Source organism: Carassius gibelio, chromosome B17 (assembly GCF_023724105.1).
Source record: "Carassius gibelio isolate Cgi1373 ecotype wild population from Czech Republic chromosome B17, carGib1.2-hapl.c, whole genome shotgun sequence".
Classification (NCBI taxonomy): domain Eukaryota; kingdom Metazoa; phylum Chordata; class Actinopteri; order Cypriniformes; family Cyprinidae; genus Carassius; species Carassius gibelio.
Window position 1 is genome coordinate 23,797,156 of NC_068412.1, and position 22,459 is coordinate 23,819,614.

The window sequence follows — 22,459 nt, forward strand, 5'->3', positions numbered from 1 at the left end:
ATTCTCTGAAAAGCCAATAGAATCGACCCGATCTCAAACAGACTTTTCTGATTGGACCAGAGTTTGAGTATGTGTGTATATGTGTGTGTGTCTGTTGGCCCTAGCCTTCATTTCAGACAGAAATGCAATAATTCCTCGAAGTCTCTGAAGCGTGCATTCTTCAGTGGATTAGCCTTCTGTCTGTGAGAAGCAGAGAAGCCAAACATGTTGACGGTCCAGATTTAGGAAGGCTGGTAGGGGTGGGTGCAGGGAGTATGGAATAATCTTCTTCTGGATGAACAGAACACACTTGTGCCAGTGCAGTGAGCCCAGGCATCAGGAACGGCTTCAGAAGACTCAGGCCAAGGGCAATGCCATCATTTCTCTGCTGTGCTCACTTATGTTGCCAGTGAAGGTTCTTTTACAACACAGATGCTACTATTCCATTTATAATCAATCTTTAACAGCAGAATAGATGTACATTTTGTTGTATAATCAAGCATCCATTACCTTGAGAGTGACACAGATGACATTAAGAGCTTCTTTGATCTGCGGATGCTGAGTGCCATGAACCAGTTCTTCACAGAGCCAAATACCCAGACTACAGAGAGCCACACACCTGCAAGAAGAAACAAAGACATAATATTTGTGCTTTAGATATGGAAAAGGAAATGTTTACATCTGCATTGTAAATAATTTACTTCAAGCTAAAACATTTATTAACATTAATAAAAAAGTAAAAATCTGTGTGTATTTAAATATATATATATATTTTTAACTATTTACATGTATTTATTTTCATTATTTGCCTTAACTATCACTTCTTATCAACTTAAAGTATCCTTGCTGAATAAAAGTGTTTTTCTTCTGCATCTATACATACATTTTGCACATAAAAAAATTTAATAAAATAAAAATGTGACTCAAATGTGCATGGCTTGAATGAGGCCTACAGCTCAATGTGTTGGGGCACGTGTACGAACCACTAGACCATAAAGATATTTAATCCTGCCTCCTGTCTGCTCCTTCTATGATCTAAGGCTTCCTTAGCTTTTCCCTGAAAAACACCCAAACTTTTTCCACCGGGAGTTATGGGGCCTTCTAATGGCGTGAGCCCCATCAGAATCCACTCTAATCCTACTGAGTCCTGGATTACTATAAATGACACTGCTCCTAATCTGTCTAGATATGACCAGACACATAGCCCCACACCAGTCGAACACTGACCGTAATGTACAGAGTTATTAATCTGTCTGCCATGGGGTGTGTACTTGTTTTATTTTAAAAATCCAAATCTAACAAGGAGGATGCACCTGGACCTGGAACTTGCTACATTTGCTGTGAGCATTTACCTAAGCACTACAGCACAACATGCCAGAGTAAATGTGTTAACTTCTAAGTCAGCTTTGACTAGGATTAAGTTTTTGTGTTCAGGGCTTGTACCTTGCTGGTGCAGAAGGCTCATCTCTGGCAGAGGTCAGGATGTGCTTGATTATATGCTCCTGAAACAGAAGACAAAACAATCACTATTAATGGAATCATATTTTATTTTTTTATTTTTCACACATTTAAGTGCCCTAAAAATTTAAATGAAATTATATACAAACACACACACACACACACACACACACATATATAAATATAAATATATATAAATATATATATATATATATATAAATATATATATATATAAATATATATATATATATATATATAAATATATATATATATATATATATATATATATATATATATATATATATATATATATATATATATATATATAAAACTGTATCATATGTACATTCGATACACATAGAAAATTATCATTTTTTGTAAATATATACAGTATATTTTTAAAAAGATATATTGTATGTGTATATATATTTAAAAAAAAAAAATTATATATATATATATATATATATATATATATATATATATACTGTATATAATTTAAACAATTAGATAATATTAAAAATGTCTAATATAATATTAAATATAAGAGATGCACATCACCAAAAGTTTGGAGTCTATTATGGAGTCTATTGGAGTCTATTATCCAAAAGTTTGGAGTCTATTATGCTCACCAAGGCCAAATTTATTTTTCAAAAGTACAGTAACTAATAAATACTAATACTGTGAAATTATATTACAATTTAAAGTAACGTATTTATATGAAAGCTTGTTTATATCTTGCAATTTAGATTTTTTTCCTCCATCAAAGAAAGTTTTTTCTCAAAATTGAAAAAAAAAAAAAAAAAAAAAGGGAGTCAGAATTGTGATGAAATAACCTTTTTATTCCATATCTTTCAGTTTTAAATGATTTGAAAGTGTAATTTATTCTAGTAATAACAACACTGAATTTTAAGCACACACTACTCCAGTCTTTACATGATCACAAACATTTCTTATTATCAATGCTGAAAGCAAAACAAAAGAACAGCATTTATTTGGAATATAAATATTTTGCAACTAACTAACTGACTAACTGAGACTTGTCATGGCACTTGTATACTGTTGTTGTTCTCTTGTTGGTCTGACTGCTTCTATTGTTCACATTTGAAAGTTGCTTTGGATAAAAGCGTCTGCTAAATTATTAAATGTAAATGTGCAACATTATAAATGTTTTTATTGGTACTTGTGATCAATTTAATACACCCTTGCGTCAGAACAAATAAACAATAATGAATGACAGTCAATGAAAATACAGGGTGCATAAAATCCTGTTCAAGGATCTGGCGACATCCTGATACCGATCAATTTCATTCCATCTAGAGCATGTCAGATAATATGCACCCAGCCACACAGCACATTCGCTCACAGAAACATACACAATACCCCACACACTCCCACCAGAGCGAGATAATGCAGACAGACAAACAGATAATGATCAGGACCGTTCACAACAGACACAAAATCTGACATAAAACCAGCAATCTGGCAACTCGGAACATGACATATCCAACCATCTGGAAAAGAAGCATCTGTCCACGCGCACACACACGCACAGAAAAGGATCACGTTAACCATGCTCTTGTCATTCATGGCCTGCTCCTGGTTATCAGATGCCATCATGTGAATTTCTGCATGCGAGTGATGGACGCCTCCACGCATGGCATTAGCTCCTTATCGTTGCTCAGAACAACACGGCAACACAATAACAACAGCTCTATGGAGCTTGGCTCAATGCACCCTGCATTGCTGATCACCCATTAGCACATTAGTGTGGGCAGGAACAATTACAGCAGATTTCCCTGCACTCTAAACAACCGTTGGAGTGGCATACATTCAGCCACTTGGATTTGCATAAGGGCAGGCGGTGGATCAGAGGTTAAACTCAGATGAAGGATAAAAGCACATGAGGGAGTCAGTGGTCAAAATGTAGTTGAATGAAATCAGATATTACTTGTAGCGAAGATGCACAAAACTGCATATTTTCCAAACTGTTTAGTAGATGGAATAACGAAACAACTATTGTAGAAGGTAGAGCAAACTCACTTCATCATGCGCAAAATACTGGAAGAAAATCTTAAATACTGAATTGTGGGTAGGGCTTTATATGAATGTATCTCGGAGAGGAACTGACTGTCTTCAGAAAAGCTTAGATGGTATTTTCGATTCATCTTCCCTCCATATAATGCATATTAATGTAGCATTTAAAAAAGGGTGCTTTGTTAAAAGCAGTAACCAAAAAAAGACAGCAGCACTGCTGGTCCATAAGCGCCACCTGCTGTCAGAGAGTGAATTTGTGTCTTATTCAGCCCATCTGCTGTTTTTGATTCGTACAGATGTTTTTAAGTAGCATCATTTCACAAAGCTATGTTTAGACCATTGTATTTTTGCTTAAAATTTTGAAATTATGCAATCTAATTTACATCAAAAACTGTTTATGCCACATTTAGCATGTTTGTTTGGATCGTGATTAAAATGCAGAGGATCTGCAACTGTTTCATGGTTCTGATTAATAAAGGCACTGTCAAAGAAAAAATAGTGATACAGATTTTTGGTCAACCCACCAAGCACAATGCCCAATTAAATAATTAAATAAATAATAATTAAAACCATAAAATAATTAATAAACTATATATATATATATATATATAAAAAAACTATTATTATAAGGAAAAAACGAGGTAGAAAACCTGACCTCACTACTACATCCATGCATCTTGGCACATCCAGAATTTTTTTTGCTTTTATATTCTTAAGTATTATTTATACAAACATTTCCTGGGCTAGGATGTGATACCTTGACATCTGTGAATTTCGTCATGAGGATTTCAGCAGTTGTGGGGTGCAGGGCAGGAAGTTCATTGTACAAGTTTGGGAGGCACACCAGGGAACCCAACAAGATCTGAGCCTCCACCCGTGGAGCCTGCGAGAAAGACAAAAGCAATTGACAACAGCAAGTTAAAGGCACATTGGATGTAACATTTACAAACACATGTGCATAGATGTTAACGCATGCAGAGGCAGTGATATCTGAAAGCAGTTTGGTGGTTTCTCACATTGAGGGACGAGCAGGCAGTTACACGACTCGCTGCCACGATGAAGTCCAGAATGAGCATAGTGGCACCAGGAAGTCCGATAGAGAAGAAACGTGGAGAGCAGTGCTTAATGATGGTGTTCACAATGTCCTGGGAGTTAGAGGAAGAGGTCAACAAAAGTTTTGTGCAAAGTTGTCAAGCCATATGTTGACCAGGTACACACAAACACACCTGGTCTTGGTGAAGCAAGCCGCAGTGCATGATGTTGTAGAAGTGCGTAAGGAAGTCAGAGTTAGGTGAAACATCCTGTCTTCTCTTCATTATCTTACAGATGAGCTTATAGGCATGGAGTTTCCCCTGCTTATAGCGTTCGCCCAACATAGTGGCCTGCACATAGACAGCACAAAACCTTTATAAACAATTTATATAATCGACAGACGCACAGATCTAATAAAGTATGGTAATAAACAAAAAAAAATAATAAAGTAATAGTCAACCATGATAAACAGTAAAGTGGATTTGCTGAAAATATTGATGAACTCACTTTGAAAAGCCAGGGAGTCAGAATCCGCAGAGGTGGAATCAGATCTGGCGGAGGTGGAGACGACTGGTTGTCAAGAGAGATCCCGAGATTGTCTCGGATCTAGAGAAACAAAAATGAAACACATGAGAATGTTTCAAGTGGTTTTTGATTAGTAACGGCACTCTAAATCATCTTTTCGGAGCACTCTGAAGGATTCTGAATGTGTGTGCGTTCACCTTGGCCAGGTTCTGCCAGAGTTCACAGAGGTAGTCAAAGACCTGTGCGTGGATCTCAGGGTCCTTGATGGAGTTGACATCTCCCAGAATTCCTAGCATTCTCCTCCACATCACTGTGGCGACATCTGCATGCCAGCCGGACAGAGTGCCGCCAGCCATCACACTACAGTCCTCTGTCGGAAACTCACTGGTTTCTGAAAAGTACAATCAAGCAGGCTCATTACAAAAATGCAACAGATAGAGTACTAGTTTGCATATTCACAGTTAAGTATGTTTATCTATCTATCTATCTATATGTTACCAAGGTCATCAGGGGTCTGCAGCACAGAGTGGTGCATTTTCTCATCCAGCTGTAGATCTTTATGCTGGACGTGTTCAGCAGTCAGCGTGGCGGGGGATGGCGTCTGTGATCGTGAGCCTCCCAGAGAGTGCATTGGAGACGCACTCTCAGAACCTGAGGAAAAATCAAGAACATCAACACTTAGATCTCTAAACATGACACAGAAATGCGTTGCAATGGGAACACGGTGACTGATACCAGAGTGTTCTGAAGCAAGGAATCAAGCAGCAGATGCTTTTACCCAAAGAAACTTTCTGTACACTTAAAGGAATAGTTATTTTTGTCATCATTTACTCACTCTCATGTTGTTCCGAATCTGTATGAGTTTACCTCTTATGTTGAACACAAAAGAAGATATTTTGAAGAATTCTCAAGAACCAAACAGTTGTTGGTTCCCACTGAAGTCAATGAACTGTTTGATTAGCAGCATTCTTAAAAATATCTTCTTTTGTGTTCAACATAAGAAAGAAACTCATACAGGTTTGGAATGACATGAGGGTGAGTAAATGATAAAGTTTTCATTTCTGGGTGAACTATCCCTTTAACATGGGGAATGTTCGTTGGTTAGGTTAGTTTGGAAACACCCTAGTGCTCTTGAATATAAAGGTTAGAATTTATGTCGTTTGTGTGGACTTGAGTATGGTATGCAATCGGAATGAAAGCAATCTGGGATAATTGCCCGAGGGAACCACTACTGATAATGAATTATTTGCCTTTTACAGTATAATGTGTTTCTCATTGCTGCTGGTTTCTGCAGAATCTACATTCGGTGAGCAGTTCACATTCTTGAATTACATGCAATGCAACTACAACATATGTGTTGTTCTGTGCATGTTAAAATTGAAACGTAAACCTAAAGAAAACTTGTGAATGGTTTGAAATCAAATAATACAATACTGAAAAATCATCAAATATGCATTTACAAATGGTATGTATTTGCAAGTTTTTAAATTCGAATTTCAAACCACAAGAACTTACACTGAATTAAATGCCAGTTTAATATACAGTCTTCACATTTATTTAATCTATTCATTTAATTTCCTTTTTTATTTACTAATAACTACATACAATCATTCCATCCCCTAAAATTATAGACTTCTTAAAATGATGACTTTGGTTATCTATGTTTCTCACAGCGATGATAGCAGTTCATAACACACAAACTTTCAGTTATCTTGTGTTGTATATGAGTGTGTACCAGTAATGGTGACAGTGTCAGCTGACAGGCCGTGCTGACTGAGGCTGCTGGTCTCTGAGTCTATGTGGAGTGTTGTGAGACTGGAAAGCTCCTGTTCCTCTGCGGTCTGACCTGCTCCTCCCAAACCATCCTGATCCACATAGGCCATAGCAGACGTTTCAGGGGGGAAGCTGAAATCTGCAGACAAACACATGAGGTTCATTATCAACTTCTTTTAAAACCCAATACTGGCTTGTCCCTTTAAATTCCACCTGAACGACTTACTTTCAAATTTGCTGTCATACTGAAAAGCATTGAAGGAATCTGATTGGCTGTCGGAGCTTATGAGGTCACTTCCACTGGCACTGGCTGGGGAGGTCCACTCAGAGGGCACACCGGGGTCGTCTGCAGGACGCGTGGCGTTCTGACGGTTCAGGAGCTCTGGTAGATCTTTGGGGATCTCCAGACTTCCTGGGCTACTTCCACGCCTCGTCATACCCTAAAAAGAACATAGGAAAACCATAATATACAGTACAAATAATATATATAATTAGTTAAGCATTATGCAGCATTTAGCAGATATGTGATCCTATATTTGCTTAGTTGTTTACAATAATTATCAAGCATTTCAATCTAAAGCGATCATTTAGTGTGATTCATTATGAAGAAAAGACTGCATTAAATTTAAATATTTAAACTATTTGATTTTTCTACCATCTAAGCAGTTCAAGTTTAGATGGAACTATGCTTTAATGAGATGTACTTTTAGAAACTAAGCATACTGAATGTTTGCATGGACATACAGAAGTGCTTCTGGCCCTCAGTCTCTCCTGGATGAACTCGTCCATGAGGTCACTGACATTAGGGTTGCTGCTGCCAGCATCGTTGGACATGGGCCTCATCTTCGGTGTCAGCTCATCTTTATTGGCTGAGTCAACAGGCACAGAAAGACACATCGGTATTTTACAGGTACTTCCCAAAAAGGGTGCAAAAACAGGTGACCTAGCAGAATGACATATACTAAATGACTCTCTCTCTTTGTAGCGGTGTCTGACTCTCTCTACAGCTCTTGAATATAATTATCAATTTGTTTATTTGAGTTTGGGGACAGTGAGTAAATAAACACGTTTTTCTTAAAGGACAACAGTGCCATTTAGTTTTTTGCTCGTGTTTTACATTCGCTTTTTTCCATATCTTTTATAGATTTATTTTTAAATTGATATTTTACTTCATAGTTTTGGGGTGGGTATGGTGTTTTATATCATAAAAAATAATATCGTAAATTATTGCAATTTAAAATCTTTAATATTTAATCATGTATTTAAAAAAGCAATTTATCCCTGTGAATTTTCATCAGTAATTACTCCAATCTTCTTTTGGAAAACTGATATTTTCCATATTTTTGTGAAAACTGTGATACATTTCTTTTATAGGATTTTTTAATTAATAGAAAGTTCAAAGCACCATTTTATATATATATTATAAACCTTTGTTTATACAACTTCACTGTACATCTTTATTGATTTAATACATCCTTATTGTAAGTCTTTAAAAAATAAACATATAAATACATCATACTGACCCCAAACATTTGAAGAGGAGTGACTGTTTTCCTTTTTAAACTTGTAAAATCTGCTAAAATTAGCATGAAACCAAATAATCATGGATGTGATGCTTGAATCTATGTTAAACAACACAGTAAAATAGTTTGTGGTGAAAAACTGAGCGAATGAAACTAAGCACTATTGCCCTTTAAACACAACCAAAATCCATTGACATTAAACTCATAAAACACTAAACCAGAACACATACAGGAAAACAAAATCTTAAATGGAAGCCAACCACAAAACTGATTTCAGCTTTGAAGCGATGCAGTTACTCACAGTTCATGCAGTCCCCAAACAGAGACAAACAGGGAGAGAGAGACAGAGCAAACCCTGGAAGTCCAAACCTAAGAGTTAGTGAGCCTTATGCTGACTGAGGTTAAAGTGAGACAGCAGTGAGTATGTTAGAGGAGCCACCCACAGCAAGACGAGGCAGCCTTCATCCCAAAAGCAAAGGGTTAGTGAACTACTGGTTAACAACAAATCATACCAATACAGCAGGGTGGTGACTTTGGGCATTTGGATACTTCTAGAAGTCTGGTTAGTTTAGACAACAAGCTGTGTTTAAGTCACAAGGGCCCTGATTAACTAACAGCTTGTGCAATTGAACTGTCCACAGGAGCCATCCTAATGTGATGCCTGCTACTACACTACAGCCAAGCTTTTAACACACAGTACCACAAGACTTCACTCTGAGAATGATAGTGCTGCTCTCTACTGGCCATACAAAACATTGCAAATTCCGAGGTTATAAAAAAAATGAACGAATTATCATTTTTGGGTGCACTATTCAGTAAAATTATATTATTAAGATTTGTACAAATTAAAACACATAACATTAGCTTGTTTTAAAGATCACTGTGTTTTATGAATGTGTCAGTGAGCATGTGTGTGCATGTAGATGTGTGAGAGATTGACAGAGGGCGGGGAGGTAGGCACGAGGCCGCATGCAGCATCCAGGGGAATAGGGGCAGCAGAGATTAGGTCCCAGAAGCTTGAGGAGGAGGGGAAGCCGTCCCACAGGTAGGGGACCGTTGGTCTTTTGGGAGTCTTTTTTTTTTTGGAATTGAGCTACTTTGAACGAAAATACAAAAAAAAAGGCTTCAATTCAATCCACATTCAGCAAAAATCAAACAGTCACAAGAAAAGAGAGAAAAAAAGGGAAAACGCACAGGCGCTTTGTTCACATTTTGCATGTCTTCCATGTTGACATCGAGCCGACCGAGTCCTCACCTGATGTTTTTCTTCCAAAATAGCCCATAACGTGAGTGTACAGGTCCTTCAGGTGGGCCTCAGAGGGAGGCGCTTTGCTGTGGCGCTGGGGCGACGCCGCCTGGGCCTTGGGTTTGGAGAGAGCGTGGACCATAGACTTATACACCCCGCCCAACAGCGCCGCCTGCTGCTGCCGTGATGGGCTGCACCCTGACTCCTGAGACCTAGAACGGGACCCCCGTGGGCGGAGAGTCGGGCGGCCGAGTCGGCCGCGTCTAGCCCCGCTGATTGAGCCTCTATCCCGCTCGACCGCCTCGCAACAGGTGACCCCCTCCCCCACACCCTTCGCCGCTGCCCCGCTTGCCCCAACCGAGTGGCTGCTGAAGTGGCCGAGACGGCGGAGACGGGTCTTCCAGGGTGCCTCTTTGGGGTCCAGAGGGTTGTGGAACTGCACAGACTCTGTGGATGGGCGGAAGCTGACGTGGACACCACCGCTGTGGTGTTTTTTGGGGTCAGGATGGGATAGCTTGGGCCTCGGTACAACCTGGGAAGCCTGCGGACTAAGCTCGCTCTCGCTAGCCCTGTCAGTGGCATTCTGCCGGTGTAACTGTGTGACTTTGCTGCCCTCTGCTGGCTGCGTACTAACACTTAAATCCCAATCACATTCTTCTAAACACTCGTAAAAACTTTTCTCACTCTGCTCCATCTCTTTATCCCATTCTAGCGCCCAATCTCCACTGCCCCAAAACTGCATCTGCCTGTTATCTACACCTGCTTCCACTTTGTCCTCTTTGCTACAAATCTCTCCAAAAGCGCTGAAGACGTCCTCCTCCCCTTCTCCCTCGATCTGATTGGTCAAGGTCGCTGCTGGACAGGACCAATCAGGGATAAAGGGGGGTTGCTGCCCTGGCATCTGGCAGAGATGGTCATAGATGCTTTCGCCCACCTCCAGGGATGCCTGGCTGTCGGGGGGTTGGTGTGGGTCAGTAAGCTGGTGTGGGACGGGGGAACTGTGGGGGGACTCAGTGGTGGTGGTGGTAAAGGGAGAGGAGAGAGAGGGACTGTCAGAGACAGGAAGTGCACCTTTGACCCGTTCTGCGATGAAGGGCTCCATGATGTCAGAAGCGCTGCTGCTGCGGGGGAGCGGAGGCTGCTCCAGCTCACCGGAAGCGGGAAACACCTCGGATGATGGGGTCTCCTCACTTTGAGAGCAGTGGCGGATCCGTGACCCGCGCTGGACAATGGGAGGTTCCTCCAGGTCTGTACACGAACAGATATATATTGGTCAGCATGTTTAAAGTGTGTTTATTCAGCAATATGTTGAGTAATATTATCTTAAAGACACAAGTTTTAAAATTTCAGATACCTAAGAGGTGATGAAAAGACCTAGAAAGTGTTATCATATTAAATGATCCACAGTGGCTACATTTTACATGCAAAACCACATGCAAACATAATTAAATCTACTGAAATTAAAAAATTAACCTCAAAAGGTAAATTAAACATATAAGATCACAAGCAAAAATAAAGCAAATCTCTTTAAAAGAAACATAAATGAATGCTTCTATTTTGACATTCTCTCAGTTTTTCAAGATAAATATTATGATCATGAAATTTAGGTAAATGCTGTAGAGGGTATTTTTCTCAAACGTTCTGGGTGTGAAGAGGGATTATATTGGATGAATGGTGATGCAAGAAGGATAATACTGTAGATTTTCAAAGACGAGGAAAAAAAACCAGTACAGACACAAACACACACATGCAGGAATAGTTCTGTTGGGTGAAGTGCACACAAAGAAATGTCTGGGACATGTTCCACCCCAAACTAACAAAGAATAACCCTTAACTTGCATTATTATAAGATGTAAATGCTAATTTCCACAGATATTAATAGGTGTTTAATTTAAGTTTAACTAATGAATTAACATTTATGTACTCTGAACAATTAAATAAAAAATTAAAATTAAATAAAAAATTACATTTTATTTAATTTTTGAACAATTATAAGGGTATATTAAGAAATGACCATTAAACTAGACTAATATATGTAAAGAAAATATATATTTATTGTTAAGTTTATGATGACTACTAAATTAAAAATTTTTAACAAATTGTACTGTATAGTAAAACTTTTTCATTTTTTTAATGCATTTCTAGCCAAAAAACTAATAATAAAAAAATAAAATGAATCCAGATGGGAAAATATAATGGTAAAAGTAGCATTACATTTATTTTGTATTTCGTCAAAATATGAATTTGTGGATAAATGTGACCAAAACATTCATCCTGTCAGAAAGCATTTGCATCAATGCATGAGGCTTTAAAGTGATGATGAATGAGAAGGAAATATTGCACATTAAACACACAAAACACTCATTCAGTTCTATTAAATTAAAATGACTATACTACACATAAAACAGACATGCAGGGGGCGCTAACTAGAGGAAGTGTAGCACACATACATAAACATGCACATCCATAGGCTGGGACGCAGTCAGAGGCGAGAGTGCCGATACAGGCGTAGAGGGCTCTACCTGACAGCTCGTCAGCTAGGGGAGTGAGGACAGAATCAGGCAGGAGAGGGTGTACGGGGTGGATCAGGACAGGTGCGCTTTTAGCACTGCGGATAAAGGCTGAGGACAGCAGACTGTCCCCCGTAGAGCAACTACGCAGAGCTACAGACCGCGCACACACCCAGGAAGAGAAAAAGAGAAGAACGACAAGAAGATGGAGAGTGTGAGAGAGAAAGGGAAATGGGACAAAGAGAGATAAGAAGTGATGGAGGGACACGGGAGAAGTTAGTGAAGAGAAAGACATAATGGAGAGAGAGAGAAAAAGAGAAAGTGATGGCAGAAAGCAGTGAGCATTGCAAAGTAGAGGTAAAGAAGTGACCTTATCTGTGCATATCAGATCAGCACTGACATACACATGAACATCATGTCACTGGTATATCTAGATTGTGAAGTGTATGGGAGAAACATGACGTGTTAAAGACATTCCATCTTGTTTTGGATAAGTCACATGACAGCGTTTTATTTAGCCTAAGGCTGCACTCCCATTTACAAACTATGTGCACTATGTAGTCTGCTAGATTAGGTGTTAGGTGACATATATTAAGGTATTAATATCACAAAATAGAAATTTCTATCATCAGACAGTGTTGAAAATAGTATGTGAAAGCACCAAGATGCAATGCAGTACACACACAACTGTCCAAAAGTCTGGGATCAGTAAAAAAACATTTTTTTTTTTTACTTTTGATAAAATACTTTTATTCAGTAAGGATGAATCAAGTTAATCAGAATGTTAAATACACTGTTATTGTAATGAAATATTTCTATTTCAAACAAATGCTTTTCTTTTGGACAAAAATATTAAGCAGCACAACTGTGTTTAACATTGAGAATAATAAGAAATCTTTCTTAAGCAGCAAATCAGCATATTAAAATGATTTCTGAAGGATCATGTGACACTGTTAATTTCAGCTTTGCCATCACAGGAATGTATTATACTGGAAAATAAGAAACTTCTTTCAAAAACATTTTAAAATCTTAGCAACCCCAAACCTTTGAGCAGTAGTGCTTTATTGTACATCAGTCCATGCTTTATAGGTTAATATTACCCACAGTCCTTGTAATATAAAAAGGAGTTTGTGAGTTATTCAGCTTCACAATGTTGTAAGTATAGCCATAATAGCAGTAGTAATAGTGAGTTTAACTAGAAGCTAATGGACAAAGTATGCAATAGAGTATAGGGTATCAAAAGCAACTGTATTACATTACACTATCATAATACACTAAAACAAGTGTAACACTGACAAAAAAAGTGCATGCCAAGTATGATGCAATCTGTGCAGTCACATTTATCATACTTTGCAAAATTTCAATAGATATGGAATATCGTTTTAGGATGATATATTTTCGCAATAGGTTCAAGTTGGTTACGTGAAAACACTATTCGGATTGTGTTGAAAAGCTGCTTGGTTTAAAAAAAGATATCTGCTTATGAGGTGCTTCATACATCTTGATACTATTGACAACAGACATTCTTGCCCACAAACTTTTGCCGAAATTACACTAATGTGACTACACCTCAAAGGACATCGTTTAACACAATCATGCTCTCTCCTTGTAAATATCTACATCTTTGCCCCTCCTTATCTTTCTGAACCAGGCTAACAGAGTAAAAACATAAGCAAAGGTTGCACCATTTGAAACAACCTAAAATAGGTTTAAACTGACAGGAAGAGAAGACAAGAAGTGTTTGAAGCACACTCACCCACTGTCTTCTGTCTGACGATGCTTCTGGCCTTCTCGATGCCTGGTGAGCCCGCAGTGGTAGCGCTACGCTGTCTCATAACAGCAACCTGGCCTGGTGGGTCTCGACTCCAGCCTTTGGAGAACGACCTATCCACAGTGATTTTCTGGCACTCGTGGGCGCCACCTAGAGGTAGCATGGACAAATATATCATGTATATGTATGATAGTGAAGCTGGTATGAGAGCTTAAGTTGGCATGTTGTGCAACTACCTTCGTCTGTGTGCAAGCATTAAAAGTATGCAATGTGATTTTGTATTTTTGTAGAAACTCACCTTTGCCTTTGTGTTTTTTCTGTTTCTGCTCACTGAGCTTGTCCAGGGGCAGCTCGTTCAGGTCCAGGCTGTAAAGGTTGCGTGCTAGTACCTTGGTAAGTGTCTCCATGGTGAGGGACCACTCAGTGACCAGCTCCTCCCAGCAGGTTAGAGATGAGAGTACAGACAGCAGGTCGTCCCACAGCTCCCGAGAGATGTACACATTCAGATTCCCTTTGATCCAGGCCACGATCAGAGTCTGAACAGGAAGACTACATCAGACACTTCAACATATGAACCAGAAATTATTTTAATTTATTTATTTACATATTAATTCATTTAATTATTAACAAGTTATTTTAGTTAATTAAGTTTTAGTATTTATAATTTTTATTTAAAAGCGAACTGCTGTGGGGTGGTACCTGAAAAACGGCCCCAGCTAAACGGCCCGATAAAGTGTTACTCTTCTTCCCATGTGGCATAATAGATGGAGGCCTCTTCATCACACACTCAGTTACCCTCAGCAACACCAGCAAGATCTGCTCCCTGCGACAGACACAAATACAATCAGGATGAGCAGATATTACAAAGCAGACACCGGAGACCCGAGTAATGAAGTGCAGTTTCATGGTCATACCAGGTCTTCTGGTTCATGGTTTCATGCATGACCAGACTGCGGTATATATTGAGCACACGCTTGCACATGTCGACCTGCTCTTCCAGAAGTGACTTCAGCTCATTGGCTGCCTCCAGGAGGAAGACGTTAGAGGAGTTGGTGATGAAAACCTGTATAAAAAATAAAAAAAGACTGTAGTGGTGAACAGAGATGGAAGGAGTCAACTATTTTCACAGGGTTTGAACCTACAATCTACAACCAACAATCATTTGGTTTCCAGTCTAGATCGTAAATCACCTGCACACCAACACCTAAACTTACCTGTAGTGTGGCCTGGACACCAGCATGGACATTATACTCCAATTCCTCAGAATCAGAGGATTTACTCCCAGAATTCCTACTACACCAATTAGGGTTTTGATTGTGAACGGACACCGTGAGCCCAATATCCTACACACAAAACAGAACAGACATTGATGACTGGTGTTTAAACAACAGCAGTACAGAATTAATAACCGATAATTGCTTAGAGGGTCAATATAGAAACATTTGCTGTTTTATCCGTTTAATAAAAAAAATATTCTTACAAATATTATTTTTACAATATTATATATTATTACAAATAAAATAAATGTCATTGTTGATTTAAATGTTGTAATCATCAATGGTATAATATAACACACTATAATATACTATTCTATAATGCATTGTTATATACTATAATATAATAGACAGTAAAAAATGCTGGCGCCTATTTAATACCTCAGTGGACCATTTAATCCTGTGTTTTAAAATAAATAAAACCATACTGTTAATAAATACTATTTTTATAAACTTCAGAAACTTGGCTTAGAAAAAGTACACACTTTTTGAATTGGGAAAAAATTATCCCTGATATAAGCTTCTTACATCAACTTAGCTAGACGGAAGCCAATAATTAAAAAAAAAGTGGACATTAGCCAATACCACCACTGTTATGCCTGATGCAAAAAAACAGGGACCAAGCTGTTGTTCAGGCTGACTCAGTGTGTAATAACCACCTTGGCGTTCCTCTGTTGTCAACTTCAGAGACACCTACCTCCTCCTCTTTATCAGTTCTCTGCTCGTGGGTTGAGTCCAGCTGGCCTGTGAATCGGTCTTCCTCTGGCTCTCTCATAAACACAGGCTTATCCTGCAGAGAGATCCACTCTTGATACACTCGCACCACCTTACGCATGGCTGCGGCCTCACACATGGGCAGCAGAAACGCCTGCAAAAAAATATAATACAGTCTTATATTCACAGAATCAGTGTACAGATAGTCTGTACTTAGAGGTATCAGTGACTAAAGAAGTCGCACTAAAAAAAGGCTTTTGTATACATCAAGTGCACCATTCTGAATAGGGACTTTGAGATCTTCATAATATGGTTTAACAATTCTCACACAGCAGTTCCTCTTTGTGAACTCCAATCACCTTAGGACAAAGAAGTCCCTGATCAGAACAATCAACGTCTCTCAATGCAACTTCTTCAAAATGTTGCAGACTTCTTTCTCTTTCAATGATTTAGAATTACCTGTCGAAAGATTTCAGTGATAAAGTTGACATTGGTTCTAGAGGAGCACAGGACCCGGCGCACCACCTCAATGTCAGTGAGGTGTTCTTCGTCCATGCTGCAGAGGCTGGAGGAGCTGGGCTCTCTTTCTGTCAGGGTGCTGGTGTTGGAGTGAGACTGCTCCGGATCGCCAGTTCCACCCCCATCCAGACCATCTTGTCTGGGGCCACCATCCTCCCCACGGGCAGCCATGCCTGCCGCCGCTCTCTGAAACAGAAGCAATGCTGTCTATGGGAGGGACAGAGAGCTCTCAGAATGCATCAAAATATCTTAATTTGTGTTCCGAAGATGATCGAAGTTTTACAGGTTTGGAACAACATGAGGTTGTGTAATTAATAACAGAATCTTTTTTTTTTTGGATGAACGATCCATTTAAATCTATTCATCACATGAAGTAAATGTATCTCTTCACAAGTCTTGGACTACAGTGCTTGATTAATCAGGATTTGTTTTACAATGCCTTTATGGAAGCTTTGATAACCTGTAGATTTTCATTTTTGGATTAACTATCCCTTTTAAAAACCCCACCAACCCTAAAACTACATTAAAACCATTACAGCATCACACATCTGAAGATCTGTGTGTTGCTACCTGGATGTTCTTTGGCACGTTTTCTCCTTCCATGCCAGGGATGTGTGTTCCTGTGTTTGTCCGCGGCTCAAGCCAGAAGGAGACCAGCCAGCGGATAAATATGACTCTGGCATTGAGGAAGTTCTCTTTAGTGCAGTACAGGGCTTCATTGGTCTCTGGGTCTCTTTTTACAACTGTGTAGTAAGGCTTTGGTCTCATGGGTGGAACCTCTTTTATAAAACAGGACACAAATCCAAATTAGACATCTTATCATCCTGAGCAGTTATAACTGGATAAATATTTCCTCAGAACAAGGAGAAATTAAATTTAGGTTTGCTTTGGCAAAAACGAATGATCATTATCTCTTACCCAGAATTGGATTGTACAAACTGGTCTCCTTGGAGAAGTTGGGGAAGATATGGGGCAGGTAATACTTTTTGAAATTGGCGAACAAGAAGGCAAACCCCTTCTCGTGGTTCTCCTTGCACTTCCATTCTAGGCTTTTGGCCTGTAGGGAGACAGAACACACATGGAAAGCTGAGCACATACATAACAGCTGGGACAGAAGAGCCTGTTTGTGTTTGGTGGAGGACAGTGGAGTTGGTGACGGCAGGCAGTGCATGGTGCTGTTGTTTATGATAGGGAGGGCGTGAAGCAGAGCAGCCGTTACAGCGCCAGGGAAACACATCGCTGCAGCAGAGGTATCTGGCATCAAATGCATGCAGATCTGGGGTCAGTGGCATGTAAGTTTGCTTTCCGCAGCTGTAGCGTTGGGTCTGCGCCAGCCGTGTTAGCATCAGCAGTGTTAGTAGGAGGAGGGGAGTACCTGGTTTACCATGTATTTTAGTAGAGCCTCCAGGAAGTAGCCAGTTAGATCTTCCTGGGATTTGTCTCCTGATTGGGGCGGCACCAGGGGACTGATCTCCTCCGGGGTCACTTGAGCTGCAGAAATGGATGACAATATGTTTACCTTGAAAATACTTAACACAAATCTTCCTGCACACTCCACACAAAACATTAACTGAAGCTAAACTGCACAACCGAGTCATTCAGAAGTAGTTGCGGTTATGGTATCACAACAATGAGACAGTTTTGTTATTTATTAACAACTAAACAACTAAAATAATTACAAATAATTTGTTAATTGCTATCAATCTGATGTAAATCAATCTGTTGTTAAAAATGAATGAATGAATATTAGAAACATTGCTTTGGCAACTAACAGACAATAAATACTAAAATTATAATTAAATAACAACATCTGGGATGTTGCAACAACTCCTCTACATGCAAACATAAAACTAAATTCATAATTGAATAACAACAACAACAAAAAAAAGATCAACAGAAAAAAAAATTAAAACTAGAAAAAAAAGACAAAAGCACACAGTGAAATTTAAGCTAAAATTGAAATTAAAACAAATAATTATAAACATTAATAAACATTTTAATATAGCCAACAAAGGTAATTTAAATAAGTCTTAAAGCTACAGAGGCAAAAAAAAAACAAAAAAACATCCTGTTTAATTTCAAGTAGTCATGAAAAATGACATTTTGACTGTTTTGGTGAGGGAAATCTTAAATAACATGATCTGTGTCATTTAGAGACTACATAAAATTTTACAAAAGTGTATAAAAAAATAATACAAAAAAATCTGGGGAAGATGTTGCTTATCAGTTTTTGTTCCTTTATTATCTGATTGGGAAATAAGATGCGAGAGACTACAAACAAACCTTCACGCTCCTGAAGGTTAAGAGGAGGGCTGATCAGATTATCCAGTGTTCGAGGGCCTAGCTCAGACTGTGGTGCAGGGAATCCTGGGATTAGACAGGCGAAGATCCAGAGCTGCTCTCTCAGAGCGTTGTGCTGCAGAGCCTGCATCCACAGAAGGAAGAGACGCACCCCTTCCCTCCGGATCTATACACCACACATACAACCACATTATTGGTTAAAAAGACTTTTGGCAGCCTTCACAACCTTGGTTATGTCGGCAAAAAAAAAAAAAAAAAAACTTAACATGTACTGAATAATTATACACTCTAAGACAAAACCATTTAAGAAAATAAGGACTTCAAAATATTTATTTAAAATTAAAAACAAAAGAATAATTACTCATACAATGACCATGTTTACTGAGATTTTGACCTTTTATATAATGTAAGTTATGTAATTATTTAGACATTCAATACCTTTAGGGAGTTTCCAGTGTGTAGCAGTTTCTTCAGAATGAGACCTATGAAGCAACACAGTAGTTTAATCCGAGGAACAAGTTTATAGTTTATAAATGAGCTGGCTTACTAGATCATTCTGGAAAACATGTTTGCTCTGGTCTCTTTGTTTATAATCTGTCAGTGATGTTTATCTGATTGTATGGAATGTGGGTTTATTAAGAAAAGAGCAAAGTCAAATAAATCTGAAAATCCTTCATGTTATTGTTATTGTCACATATTGTTTATCTCACTGATGAAGGACTGTAATGTCAGAGTTCTCGGTCAGATCTGGGTGTTTCTGGGCCCCAGGTCCTTGGCATTATCTGTGTTTATCTTGGTGGTCTATGTATCCTTCTGCTAAAAGACTTTAGAGCAGAGGAAAAGGAGAGACCACCGGACAATACATGATATGACGACCACCCCAACCAGGCACGAAGTATCACCATCAGATCTCTTCCATGTGAAAATAAGATTTCTGCGACTTGGTTTCAGTTTTTTTTTTTTTTTTATCGTGAAAGCTCACTATTTTAATAGTCCAAAGCTACACTCCATTTACACTACCATTCAAAAGTTTGGGGTCAGGAATGTTATACAAAATAAAACACTCCATTTATTCCTCTTCAACACACCTCGTCACAACCATAGACAGTAAAAGAAATGGACACAGTGACCCCATTGGAACTCAATTGAGACAAATGAAGCCCGGTTTTACCGTTTTTTAGCACTTCCGTTTCTGACGCGCAGACTCAAACTAAGCTTGACGACGTCAACAACCTGTCTGCCAGATGTAAATCTTCTAAGTGGCTGTGCGTGCAAACTGCCATCGTTAATTTTGCAGAGACGGCGAGCTTGAGCGGAGAGTTCTTTGTCGTGAGTGAGCAGGAGTAAGTATTCTGATGAATTATTTTGTATAGTATTTTAAACTGTAACGCCAGTACACCATATTAAGTTAATTGCCTGCAAACTTCTCCACCTGTCTGTACGGTAATGCGACAGAGAGCCGAGTGGTTATGACGCAATCGTTAGCCTATTTTTTACAAAAACTGTTTATACGGGGCCATAATGTAACATAGAAGGTAATGGAGCCCTTCATACATTGTCGTGTATCTTTAGAAATAAATAATGGACAAACGGAGTCTTTAAACGCCTCAGATGTAAAGTTATTCGCTGTCAAAGTGACGCCAAAATGAATGGGAGTCAATGGGAATGCTAACGCAAGTGAAGTTCTGCTAAAAGATGGCAGCCCCCACCCGACTTCAACTTCCGGTCGAGTTCCTTGCCCCTTGGTCACAACGCATGTTCAACAACAACCCCCCACAGCCCGGAACTTCATAATAAGAGTCCCTTTTTGGTTTCGATAAACTGGCATGTGAAATACTAAACAATTTTCAGCATAGAGGTATAATGTGCATTAACACATTTTATAATGTCTTAAACTTAACAAGGAAGACTAATATATATATATTTTTTTTTTTAAATAAACACTTTTACTTCAGCAAGGAAGCATTAAATTGACAAAAGTGACGGTAAGGACATTTATAATGTTATAAAAAATTAGATTTCAAATAAATGTTTTTATTTTGAACTTTCTATTCTGAAAAAAAAAACAGTTCCACAAATATATTTAAGCAGCACAACTATATTCAACATTGATAATAATACGAAATGTTTCTTAAGCATCAAATCAGTATATTGTAATGATCTCTGAATGATCTTGTGAAGTAATGGCTGCTAATAGAAAAAAGTTTCACAATGTTACAGTTTCTACAGTATTTTCCATCAAATAAATGCAGCCTTGGTGAGAGTAAGATACTTCTTTTAAAAACTGTATCTACCCCTAACTGTTAAACAGCAGCATTTACAAAAGTAGAAACGTTCACCTATGCTGTGGAACTGCCATCTTCCTTGTATTCGTTCTGGTAACAGCTGTAGGATTTTCTGCAAGGTAAGCACATGGAGTTGACTATATGTGATCATGTTAGCACATGCATTTAAACAACTCAATCAATGTAACAAGAGAAGAAAAAAATGTTGTGAGTGTAGCATATTTTTACATTTCAAAACAGATGAACAGATTTGTGCAAACACGCATTACTGGACTTCCTTGTGACAACAGGCTGTGATGTTGCAATAGCTCCTCTACACACGGTAATCACACCTGTCTCATCATGATGGGGCATCTGAAGTGTCTCAAGCCTTCACCATTACAAACAGCCCATAGGGGCATACCAGGTGAGAAAAAGCTACAGCGTGACTCATAAGAAGCATTTAGGGTGTGGTAAAGAACACCTGTTTTCTGTGTGAGAGACTCACAGTTATCTGTCAGGTGCACGTCAAGCTCTCTTATCAATGATCTCATTACTGATTCCTCAGTAAACATGATCTTAGTGGATCTCGTAACAGTGCGAACATTCATATTGCGCCAGATGGGAGTCAAAGCTGATGAGGTTGAACTAATGCTTTTAAATAGCCATCAATGATTATGTATATTTCTTACCTCAAAAATAAAAAGGATAGAATCAAGCTCTTCTCTTTGCGATTTGTGACCTGTAGGAAAAAGAAAAACGGACACAAAACATACAGAACGTCACCAAGGGATCACAGAAACCCACAGCGCTGCTATTAATAGTTCAACAAACAAGGATTACGCATCTCTGCAGGAGACATGGGACACTCAACATGTGGCATCAAGACCAGGAGATCAAAACAATATTCTTCATCAATTTTATTGAAAAATGTGTGTGTGTTTAATTATATTATTATTAAAACCAAAAGGCAAAATGCAAGGTCAGATATCTTCACAATTCATTCATATATATATATATATATATAGAGAGAGAGAGAGAGAGAGAGAGAGAGAGAGAGAGAGAGAGAAAGAGAGAGAGTATTGTATATAAATACAATAATCCATTTAACGCAGTCACCACAAAAGGGAAGAACATTTCTGACATAACTTTCGTTTCATTGCAACATTAAGAACCTACTCTATGAAAAACAAAAAAACAACAACACAATTCATAATGAATTGCAAATGTTTTCAATGCAAGCTAGGTCCTCCTACAATTATCTAACAGTCTGGAAAAAAGTCTTGCTGAACAAGTTAGTTAAACTTAAACCCTAAAGGTTTTTAGCCAACTATCTGAATAATAACATATCTGTTTTTACTCTTTTACACAAAGAGTAAGACAAGAACGCATATTAAGTAAGTGGCAAAAGTTAAAGCACGAAACCCATTCCACCTCTCTCACCTTTTCTGTCCTGTCCTGTTTGAGTGTCCTACAAAAAACAAGGCAAACTACCTAAAAAATGAAATTATAAAGAAAGTACATAGGGGAAAATAC

General features: G+C 38.5%; 1 protein-coding gene across 11 annotated transcripts in view; it reads right to left on the reverse strand.

The window, feature by feature from the left end:
- Positions 1-22,459, reverse strand: part of LOC127976178 (ral GTPase-activating protein subunit alpha-1) — a 72,151-nt gene that overhangs the window by 43,238 nt on the left and 6,454 nt on the right. For 4 of the 11 annotated variants that reach the window (XR_008157744.1, XR_008157745.1, XM_052580418.1 and 1 more), the window contains exons 3-29: positions 21,616-21,665; positions 20,999-21,056; positions 19,098-19,141; positions 18,642-18,825; positions 17,734-17,849; positions 17,277-17,415; positions 16,929-17,137; positions 16,299-16,544; positions 15,823-15,993; positions 15,066-15,194; positions 14,766-14,914; positions 14,551-14,674; positions 14,150-14,387; positions 13,837-14,001; positions 12,093-12,233; positions 9,580-10,818; positions 7,546-7,670; positions 7,028-7,241; positions 6,764-6,940; positions 5,527-5,679; positions 5,226-5,419; positions 5,011-5,109; positions 4,698-4,853; positions 4,488-4,616; positions 4,229-4,354; positions 1,423-1,481; positions 490-598 (exon numbers count right to left, since the gene is read on the reverse strand). Coding sequence is in view for 9 of the 11 variants with exons in the window: in XM_052580418.1 (XP_052436378.1) it covers positions 490-598; positions 1,423-1,481; positions 4,229-4,354; positions 4,488-4,616; positions 4,698-4,853; positions 5,011-5,109; positions 5,226-5,419; positions 5,527-5,679; positions 6,764-6,940; positions 7,028-7,241; positions 7,546-7,670; positions 9,580-10,818; positions 12,093-12,233; positions 13,837-14,001; positions 14,150-14,387; positions 14,551-14,674; positions 14,766-14,914; positions 15,066-15,194; positions 15,823-15,993; positions 16,299-16,544; positions 16,929-17,137; positions 17,277-17,415; positions 17,734-17,849; positions 18,642-18,825; positions 19,098-19,141; positions 20,999-21,056; positions 21,616-21,665 (4,943 nt within the window). In the remaining 2 variants the exon portion in view is untranslated. The remainder of the gene's footprint in view (positions 1-489; positions 599-1,422; positions 1,482-4,228; positions 4,355-4,487; positions 4,617-4,697; positions 4,854-5,010; positions 5,110-5,225; positions 5,420-5,526; positions 5,680-6,763; positions 6,941-7,027; positions 7,242-7,545; positions 7,671-9,579; positions 10,819-12,092; positions 12,234-13,836; positions 14,002-14,149; positions 14,388-14,550; positions 14,675-14,765; positions 14,915-15,065; positions 15,195-15,822; positions 15,994-16,298; positions 16,545-16,928; positions 17,138-17,276; positions 17,416-17,733; positions 17,850-18,641; positions 18,826-19,097; positions 19,142-20,998; positions 21,057-21,615; positions 21,666-22,459) is intronic. The other 7 variants (XM_052580424.1, XM_052580426.1, XM_052580419.1 and 4 more) reach the window with 6 other exon arrangements.